Source organism: Cynara cardunculus (genome assembly GCF_001531365.2).
Source record: "Cynara cardunculus var. scolymus isolate 2C chromosome LG 10, CcrdV1, whole genome shotgun sequence".
NCBI classification, from domain to species: domain Eukaryota; kingdom Viridiplantae; phylum Streptophyta; class Magnoliopsida; order Asterales; family Asteraceae; genus Cynara; species Cynara cardunculus.
In genome coordinates, this window is record NC_037537.1 from 19,981,503 (window position 1) to 19,992,560 (window position 11,058).

The 11,058-nt window shown below is 36.3% G+C and overlaps 1 protein-coding gene across 1 annotated transcript; it reads left to right on the forward strand.

Annotated features, from left to right (window-relative positions):
- Positions 1-725: 725 nt before the first annotated feature.
- LOC112520093 (disease resistance-like protein DSC1) lies at positions 726-5,857 on the forward strand. The gene is made up of 7 exons (XM_025128395.1): positions 726-1,250; positions 1,873-3,001; positions 3,116-3,439; positions 3,527-4,396; positions 4,475-5,054; positions 5,251-5,325; positions 5,627-5,857. The coding sequence occupies exons 1-6, from the start codon at positions 730-732 to the stop codon at positions 5,289-5,291; spliced, it is 3,465 nt and encodes a 1,154-aa protein (XP_024984163.1). The 5' UTR covers positions 726-729; the 3' UTR covers positions 5,292-5,325; positions 5,627-5,857.
- The last annotated feature ends 5,201 nt before the right edge of the window (positions 5,858-11,058 follow it).

The window sequence follows — 11,058 nt, forward strand, 5'->3', positions numbered from 1 at the left end:
TTTTATTTTTTCATACAATTTATACAAATTCAAAACCCAGTATTGAATACGAGAGGATGAGAGGTGAGATGACATAATTTAGAGCCATTAATATTTCAAGTTATTCAGGACCCTATATTTATTATTTACATGGACCCCAATTTTGAATGGTTCAATGTAACACCAATATTTTGTGTCTCTTCTTCCAAAGTTAATTTCATATCGTTCTTTTTTTTAAAAGAAGAATTTAATATAGCTGTTGAAATATTTTTTTCTAAATTTTCAAAAAAAATTGAAAATTAAAAAACAAAAAATAAAGTTTACTTTATTAATTAAAAGCTGAAGATGATGACGATTATCGTGAAAATAAAAACAATTTATTCACAAAGATTGGATATCAAAAAGTAATTGTTAAATCATAAAAATGGTGTTTGATTGGTTTGAGCTTGCTTCAGGTCAAATGTACCAGGATTGAGGTTCCAGTTTCAAATCCAAATCCAAGGTGGAATAAAAATCCCCTTGTGGCTACGAAGGTTCAAATACGGTGATTCCGGACTATCTGCAAAACAGTCGTTCTGGGATTAGTCGGCTCGCATAGCGGATTGGATATCCAGATTAATTAAAAAAAAAAAAATTAGTTGTTAGTTGACTTGGCCTTCCATTTTTAATACTACTTGTTGGATGCATTATTGTCCATATACTCATAAATCTAATATCTCTTGGATCGTTCCTACCTTCCCACGCTTCATAATGGTTTTTCTCTCTGAAATAGCTTCGTCTTCATCAACTCAAGATCATACATATGACGTGTTCTTAAGCTTTAGAGGTTTTGATACTCGTCTTAGTTTTACCGATCATCTCTACAAAGCGCTCGTGAATGCTAACATCACTACCTTTTTGGACGATGAAGAGATCGAAACCGGAGATGATTTGAAACCGGAATTGGAGAATGCGATTACAGCATCCAGGGCATCTATTATCGTCTTGTCCAAGAATTACGCTTCTTCGACATGGTGTCTTGACGAACTGGTATTAATCCTTGAGCAACGTAGGAACTACGACCATATCGTTATCCCTGTCTTCTATCATGTCGAGCCCACCGATGTCAGGAAGCAACAAAACAGCTTCGGAATTGATATGGCAAAGCATAAACAGAAGATGGAGATAGAGACGAATGCAGAGAAAAAGAGTCGGTGGGCTCAAAAAATGGAGCTGTGGAATACAGCACTTACAGAAGTTGCTGATTTAAAAGGAAAAACTGCAAAGGACCGGTAACAACTTTCTTGTTTGATTTTCAACATATTTTATTTGCTTAAAGACACTTACCAGCTTACTGAATCAATATGACAACGACTAAGAATCTTATCCGGTAAGTGAGGACGACGACTCTTACCACGGTCAACACTTACCGGTAAATTGTTGCATACAATACCATTTTGATGGACTTAAATCTTATCCGGTAAGTGTGATAGTATTGAATTTTACCGATAAGCACTTACCACTTTTCAAATGAACCTTTTCCCCTACAAAAAAAAAAAAAAAAAAAAAAAAATATATATATATATATATATATACATTACTGGCTTGCATACATATTGTCAGGTTCAAACAAGAACAATCATTAAATAAGAGAATAAAAAAACGATTGAATCATATATGATTTTACACTAAAAACACGTAAAAAATACATGTGATTCACGTGATCACTTCGCCCGCTCACCCTTTTGTCGACCGTTAAAATCACATATTATTTTGCACGTGATTTGATCGTTTTCGTATTCTCTTATTTAGTTACCGTTCTCGTTTGAACCTGCCCTCTCTCTCTATACATATTACTGGCTGCATATGTGTATTTTTTTTAGTTCCATATTGATGTTTCATATTTTTCATCAGGAAAGAGACGGAGTTGATTGAAGAAATTGTAACCGACATCTATCGTAAACTAGGTGTACTCTTAAGTAGTCCTCAGCCACTCCTTATTGGCATGAACCATCATATTAGCTCCATTACATCTTGGTTGAAAGATAGATCCTCTCATACCGTTGACATCCTCACAATTTGGGGCATCGATGGGATCGGGAAGTCAACTTTGGCCAAATATATCTTTAGATTACACGGTCATGAATTTGAAAGAAGCAGCTTTGTTGCAAATATTAGTAGGAAATGTGCAGAAAGAATTGATGGATTGCTTGATTTGCAAAAACAAATTTGTGGTGACGTTTCAAAAACAAGTTCGATTCAAGTTCATGATGTGTCTGTGTACACCTCTAAGATTGAGAAGGCACTAGCCCGTAAAAAGGTGTTTGTAGTTCTTGATGACGTTGATAGTCTCAAGCAGTTGGATGCGTTGCTTGGAAACAAAGGTTTTCATCCGGGAAGCAAAGTCATAATAACGACCAAGGACGTGTCATTGACTGAACGGTGTCAGTTATTCAACATGATGGTTCAGCCCAAGCATAAAAAGCACTTACTTAGAGGCTTAAATGAGTATGAATCACTGAATCTTTTTAGTTTTCATGCATTCAAGTGCAGCGGTCCGAAAGAAGAATACAAAGAGGTTTCAGATACGCTTGTGAAATATTGCGAGGGACATCCATTAGCTCTTGAAGTTTTGGGCAGTTCTCTATGTAATAGAGATGTAGCTGAATGGGTGGATCACTTAGAGAGGCTAAAGGAGGAACCTGATTCATGTATTAAAAACGTCCTGCAACTGAGCTTTGATTCTTTGCCATCCACAAATGACAAGGAATTGTTTAAGCATATCGCTTGTTTTTTTGTTGGGAAAGATATGGAATCAACTGAAACAATATTACAGGCATGTAGGGTCCGCACGGTACTCGGGATCAAGAATCTTGTTGATAGATGCCTTCTTTTTATTAGTTGGGATAACAAGTTGATGATGCATCAATTGGTTCAAGAGATGGGAAGAGATGTAGTACGACAAGAATCACCTAACAAGCCATGGAAGCGTAGCCGAATATGGTGTCATGAGGAGTCATTCAATGTGTTGGAACAAAACAAGGTAAGAGGCTATGTACGTATACTTGTCATGATTGTAGAAATTGTCTGTAGTTTGTATCGTTAATCTTACATTTACATAAGGTTTTCAAGTTTTTGACGTTCACTTTCCTTTTAGGGTACGGGAAAACTTCAAGGCCTTCTTCTTGACATGGAGATGCTTGATAAAGAGTATACATATGGATCCGTTGAGTTGAAAACAGATGCGTTGAGTAAGATGGATAATCTTATGCTACTACAACTCAATTATGTGCAACTCAGTGGATCTTATGAGAGTTTTCCCAAAAAATTAAGATGGTTGTGTATGCATGGGTTCCCTTTAGAGTATATACCTCCAGACTTGCAATTAGAGAATCTAGTTGCTCTTGACATGTCTTATAGCAGTTTCAAATCGTTGGATATGTCTTATGGTAACTCACAACGATCTGGGAAGATTCAAAAGGTAAGCATGCACTTCGATTTATTATGTTCTTCCATGTTGAGTTAAAGCAATTCACTAATTTTTTTTACCTTATCTCCATTTCAACAGTTAAGTGGCTCGAGCTCAAAAGACAAACGCTTGCTTAGATCATTGAAGAACCTTAACTTAAGTTCCTGTAAACAGCTACATAGTCTTGGTGGCTTTATTGAACTTCCTGCACTTGAGAGGTTGATACTTTCAAATTGCACAAGCTTGGTTGAGGTTTGTGAATCAATTGAGCAGTGTGATGGACTTGAGCTCATCGATCTGAGTTATTGCAACGACGTTGGAAGGCTTTCAAGAATGATAAGAAAGTTAAGAAAGGTGAAAATACTAAAAGTAGATGGTTGTAATCTTGGTGAGTTTCCAATCGAGATGAGGGATGATGCGGAAGTACCAGAAATGCTCAAAGGTAACAACATTGGCATAAACTCGCAAACCTTTTCCTCTGTCATTGTGGAAGCTATACCGAGAGCTTTGAGGACCTTTGTGCTTTCTTTACCAAGCTCGTTAGTATGTTTATCGCTTAAAAATAATGGGTTGTCCGATGAATCCTTTCCAAAGGACTTGAGTAGCCTATCTATGTTGAAGGAGTTAAATTTAGACGGTAATTCTATCATTTCCTTGCCTAATTGTGTGAGAAGCCTCCCGAGACTTGAGATACTTAGTATTAATGATTGTGATAAACTGAAGACATTGGAACATCCTCCGCGTACACTAAAAGAACTGATATTTGGTTTTAGTGACGATAACAAGGAAGGGAAAGTTGTATTTGATCGAGAAATGTCCCCGATCATGTTCAGTGTGGGGGAAGGTTGGGGGTCTTTTATCGAAGGCATGTTCAAAGTGGAAGATATGGAAGATGTTGAGGAAAAGGTATTACGTAGTTTGGGGTGGAGTCGTTTAGACTTCATTCAGCTGACAAAATCTAAAGTCCAGGTTTGCGCTCATTAACTAACCATGTCTGATTGATTATGTACATATAATTCATGTTGATTAATCTTATTTAATTAGCAGATGCAATATGAATTTGGGATATTCAGCACGTATTATGATGGGAATGAGATTCCGAATTGGATTAGTGATAGAAGAGAAGGGTCGTCAATATCATTTACCATCCCATCATCTTCTAACGACCTTAGAGGCTTGAATTTCTGCTTCGTAAGTATGCCTCCAGAGAGTCACGGTACCTATTTATGGGTAGATATCAAGATTAGTAATATAACAAAGAACCGCACTTGGATATATGCTTGTTCTTTGGTCTTTGAGAGTGCCATAGCGAGCGGAATATATTTAAGCCATTGGATGTTTGGGAAGAACGAGATGGAAGATGGCGACCAACTTACTATTTCCATTATAAAGAACCATCCCGTTGGTAGTATTATAACGGAGTGTGGGGTGAGTTTTGTGTACAATGAAGATGATGATGGGAAGAATAAGATGGACGACGACGACGAAGAAGAAGTTTTGGGTTATTACAAGTCATGGAATCATATCATTGGCGGTGATCTCTCTGCTTTTCGAACAACTACGCCCGGAGAATATTTCTTAAACAAGTTGTACTTTTTGGGGTACAATTATGGAACCGACTACGTAGGTATGTGTTATCCATGTTTATTAAATATCTTCCGTCATGTTTTTCATACCCGAGATCAACACGTACGATTGAACACTTGAATTTTTCCACACAGATAACAATATCCACAAGCTATATATACATTACTTGGTACAAGTAGATGTAAATTGATGCTAATACCACATGCATTAATTGCTTTTTTATCCACTTTTATCAGATGAGTGTCCTTTGTTTAGAGCTTTTCCACACAGCCAGTGAACACAGTTGGTGGGTGGTGCACCTAATGTAAAAGGTACTTTCTTTTCCATCACCAATCCCTTTAACTACATTCTCTCATCAACTTATATAAATTAAAACCGTTATGCAAGCCGACTAATCTCAGGACGACCACCTGCTTTACGGGTAGTCCAGAGTCACCGCATTTGAAGCTCCGTAGCCACAAGGGGATTTTTATTCCTCCTTGGATTTGAACCTACGACCTCCTGACACTTTTTGACCTTTGGAGCCAAACTCAAAACAATCTGGCACCACCCTTGTGGTTCAAAAACAGACTACATTTACGCTACTAATTAAACGTTTTTTGATGCATGCAGGCATATTCCCCCATTTGTTGCGTCAAGAGTCTCGAAGAGATGTTTTACGGAAAAATATTCGTAACAGTTTGAAGTTGCTTTGGAGCTTAAGTAACATGTCTTGGATAAGTAGTTTATCGAAGTAAATATTGTTCTGTAGAAATTCCTGAAAGGCCTTTCCGTGTTAGCAGTTTCTTTTAGTTACTTGTACACATTCTAACAATGACAACAAAATTGAAATCATAACGACAACGTGCAAAATATGGTTCTGCGAAACCGGAGTGGTGTGTTTATGATGATTATAACTAACTAAACCCATGATTTGGACCAAGCATGACCACATCTCAGTTTTCGAGACTAAATCAAATTGGACCGATGGTACATCCGTTAATGTTTGTACAATCAATGGTGAACTCGAATTTTTGAATGTACCTTTAAGGTGGATCAAAAGTCTATAAAGTTATTTAATGTGTTTTCAGCCGAAACCCACTGTTTTTGAGGAAATTTTCAAGTTTTTTGGTTGATTTCGGGGGATTTTTTCAAGTCTTTCGGTTGATTATGAAGATATTTTTTCGGGCTTTTGTTGATTTCGAGAGACTTGTTTGGTTTCTGGTTGATGTCGCTTGTATTTTCTAATATCTCGGAGCACTTCTGAAAATTTAACAGGGTGCAATCTTCATATAAAAAAATAAATTTAGAAAAATCGATTGTGCAAATAGACAAGACCTTGCTTGGGACTTCATAGGTGATTATTTAAATATGGCCAACGTTACATTACAAGCACGGCTAAAATATAAAAACAGAAGATATTTCATAAAGATGAGAGTCGATTATAGATTTGGTCACTGCCATTTTTGATGATTTTCTAAGGGCCTGTTTACTTGTGACTTAATGAGCTTACCGGATAAACGGGTTTATTCGCACAGCCATTTTAGGCTGTTTACTTCGAGCTTATTCGCCCAGATAGGGGCTTATTCGCACAGACCATTTTAGGCACTTGTCCACATTAAGCCAACAAAAAAGACATACCTACCCTTGTAAAACTCACGGTCTGGGCGATTTTGGTCCTCGACAGGTTTCTTCCTCCTCCAAAACCCTAATCGATGATTTTGGTCCTGTATTCTCTGTTTGCTTCCGATTTTGATGCTTCCGATTTTGCTGCTTCCTCCTCCAAAACCCTAATCTCCAATCTTCGCTCGATTTTGATGCTTCCGATTTTGCTGCTCGATTCGGTTTGTATCCTCTGTTTGCTTCCGATTTTGCTGCTCGATTCGATTTTGTATGACGAGTTTTTGCTGCTCGATTCTTAGGTTCTATTCGGTCTTAGGTTCGAGTTTTTGCTGCTCGATTTTTGCTGCTCGATTTTTGCTGTTCGAGTTTTTGCTGTTCGAGGTTTTGCTGCTCGACTTTTTTGTATTCGGTCTCGATTTTTTTGTTTGATGCTTAAACCAGAGGGTTAAACCAGCAGCATGCGAAGGAGAAGCAACGCGAGTTGAAAAATTAGGCTGAATCACTCGAGAAKGAGAAAGATTGTTTGTTTTTGGAAAATCTGAAGTTGAATGACGAGTTGAAGAAGAAACAGAAGGAGTCTGATGCRTTGAGGATGGAGAATCTGGTTACAGAACCCAGAAGGAGTCTGACGAGTTGAAGAAGAAACTAGAAGTTGAAAAATGATGCTGTTGATTTTGTTGTTGTTTTATGGTTACAGAACCCCAAACACTTGGCTGTTTGGTGCTGTTGATTTTGTTGTTGTTTTATGGGTTTATTCAAGAATTATTAAACAGTGCATAGTTCATCATCAGGGGTAAATTGGTCATTTMTGTTATTCAGACTGTTGATTCAGATAGAAAAGTAAACAACAACATAAATTTATCCAGACAGATAAATTTATCCAGACAGACAAATTTATCCATACAGAACTTAATAGAAAATTTGGTAAACAGCCCCTAACTAGAGTCCTTATTTATGATACTTTCTGTTATGTCGAGAGGAAAAAGGGGATCCAAATGCCCCATCAATGAAGTAAGGGCTTTCCGGACCTTCCCACCCCTCACTCCACCTTTTTCAAAAAAAAAAAACCCCGCTTAACAAGGGCCCCCTCTCTGATAAGAAAGAAAACGATAGAATCTCAGCTCTTGTCCTGGTTTAGAATTTATCTCTTTCCCTTTATTTTTATGGTTTTTTTTTAAACAGAACATCAAAACACTAGGAGCAAATCCATAATAAACATGTCATGGGGATCCTAGTAAAAAAAACATCTAAAAAAGAGACCAAATCTATATCTCACTCTAAAGATCATTAAAACGTGTTATAAAAACGCAGATTAAAAAGAAAGGGACCAAATCTATAATTCACTTTAAGGGGGTATTTGAGATTGCTTATAAAAACAACTTATTGACTTATTTCAGTATGATACCAGTAATAAATATTTTTGAGTGTTTAGATAAACAACTTATATCAGTATCAAACCAGTAATAAGAAATTTTTAAAAAAGCTAAACAATTCTAACTTATAATAAATTAATAAACATTTTTATAAAAAAACATAAATTGTTTTAAATTAACCTAAAAAGGAAAAAGAAAAGGTAAATATTTGCGCGTTGGAAGGAGTGAGCTGTGTAATTTCCATCAACTGGCTTCGATGGGATTCGCATTTGTCTCTGGCGATTTCATGGCCTTCTTTCGATGAACAAACCCTAATTGTAAAACTACCGTCGATATTTGCGTCATTGGTACCGACATCGCTGCCTCCTCTGTCACTCACTTCCTCCCCAACCATGTTTTATCATCACCGGATTCTCATTGGAAGCCGGCTGACACATCTAACATATCAAGAACTGGTGAATCTGAAAGTGAAGGGGCATTTGGGAAGGGTAACAGTTGTTATTATGCTATTGGGTCCAAGTCATGGTGTCATTTGGTTCAGTACTTGGTCTCATTGCTAATTCGACACGGATGTTGTTATGCTATGGCATTTTCATATCATCACAGGTACATCTCTCTCCACTCAATTTTTTTATTAACCTCGATATCCAACCCGTTATGCGAGCGGATTAATCTCGAGACGACCACCTGCTTTGGATAGCCTAGGGTCACCGCATTTGAACCTCCACGACCAAAAGGGAATTCTTGGATTTGAACCTTGGACCAAAAGGGGATTTTTGTTCCTTTTCTAACAACTACAGGAGAATACCTCCTTGAGAGAATAATATAATTAAAAGCAATGAGATTAGGAGCCACAAATCTTATAATTGTAAAAGAAATATAAAAAAAAAAGCCTAACAAATCTACAAACCAAACTAAATATACACAATATCTACCATTCGAAAGTAGGTGTAAAATGCATTCTTTGATGCTATCCTATCATGGTATCACTATTAGAAAATTGATTATTTCCGGCGGAAAAATCCTTCGGAAAAAATTCTGGCGGATTTCAGGGGGCATAAAAAAAGTCGACTTACATTGACTTTCGTCCGAAATCCGCCAGAAATCCGCCGCTATTTATATCCTGGCATTATTTTTGGCGGATTTTCTGCGGATTATACAGATTACGTATTTATGAAATTATTAACTCTAATTACAATAAATTACCGGCGGATTTTTGATCTTAAGATTTGTAATCCGCTGGAAAATAATTAAAGTTAAAAATTATTATTTTAAATTATCGGCAGATTACCGGTGGACATATTCGCTGTTAACATAAAACCCTACGCTCTTCCTCAAATCGACAGCCGCTGTTATACCCAATTCTCAAACCGACGCAAGATCGACAACCGCTATTATACCCCCATTCTCAAACCGACGCAAGATCGACAACCGCTATTATACCCCCATTCTCAAACCGACACACACCATCCCATTTTTCAAATCGACCCTACCGTCTTCCCCTATCGCCACCGACGATCCCTTCCCCTACCACCGACCTCCTCCCCTGCCGTTGCTATCTTCCTGCCGCTCCGGTATGTATATATTTCATCCTTATGTATGTAAATATGCACTATATGTAAATATATGTTTGTATATATGATTTTATGTATGTATATATGTATGTACGTACATACATACATACGTACATTATGTACATATGTACGTACGTATATACATACATACGTACATTATGTACGTATGTATGTATGTATATACATACATACGTACATTATGTACGTATGTATGTATGTATATATATATATATTTATGTATGTGTATATATATATATATATATATATATATATGTATGTATGTATATATTTGTCTTTTTTTGAAAGTTATCGTGAATTAACAATTTGGATTTATATAATTGGTTAAGATTTATTTCAAAAAGTTTAAAAAATGTTAATTTGAATGAATGACAACTTCTGTTAACACAAATCTAATTTGGTTATCACAAACTATTATCTTTTGTTAATTGGTTAACACAAACTATTTTCTATTTATTCTTGAGGTAAATTGCAATGAATGACAACTTTTGTCTAAAATCTAATTTGGTTATCGAACTTTGAAATCAAGTAGAAAATGTTTGAATTTTGCCCAAAGAAAAGGTTAGGTGTTGTGTGGTTCGTAGAATTCATACGAATTGGAATAATCAATTCATATTGAAACTATGCTGTTATATCGGTCGGAATACGAAATACCGGTCAGGACCGATATTCGATATATCGGTTATATCGGTGATATATCGGAAATAGCGGTTAACATAATATTTCTTAGAACTATATATATAATATGCATTAATTAGAGTTTAGAAGTTTGAAGACTGAAGTTGAAGTCGAAGTGTGAAGAAAAGTCGAGACTGAAGTGTGAAGAAGAAGTCGAGACTGAAGTGTGAAGAAGAAGTCGAGACTGAAGTGTGAAGAAGAAGTCGAGACTTGAAGTCGAAGTCTGAAGACTGAAGTTGAAGTTGAAGTCGAAGTGTGATTTGTGAAGAAAAAGTCGAGACTGAAGTTGAACGTGAAGAAGAAGAAGACGTTGTGGAAAGATTCAGACCTAATTTAAGTTATCAGCCCAAAAAATGGCTAAAAATCGCTAAAAATCGGAAAATATCGCTAAAAATCGCTAAAAATCGGAAAATAACGCCGATAATATCGTTCCCGATATTTTGACCGATATTTGAGTTCCGATTTTTTTTTGGAGCGATATCCGATATATCGCGATTTTAACAGCATAGTATTGAAATAGATAGAATCTTTTGAATTCCACAAATTAAGGAATTGATAATGTTACATCGTACAAAATGTCTCGTCGATAGCTTTAAAAGACATCATATGAGCTACTTTTTGACATATATGCAAATTTATGTAATTGCATCAACTCTTTCCAAGTAATTGTTTTTAAAATTGTCATTCGTGTTAGAAATGTGTTGTCAATTGTTGGGGCAAACAATAAGATTTGTATTCGTAGATCTAATTGAGGTATATTTTGTGTTCGAAATAGGTTGTCAATTATTAGGCAAACGTT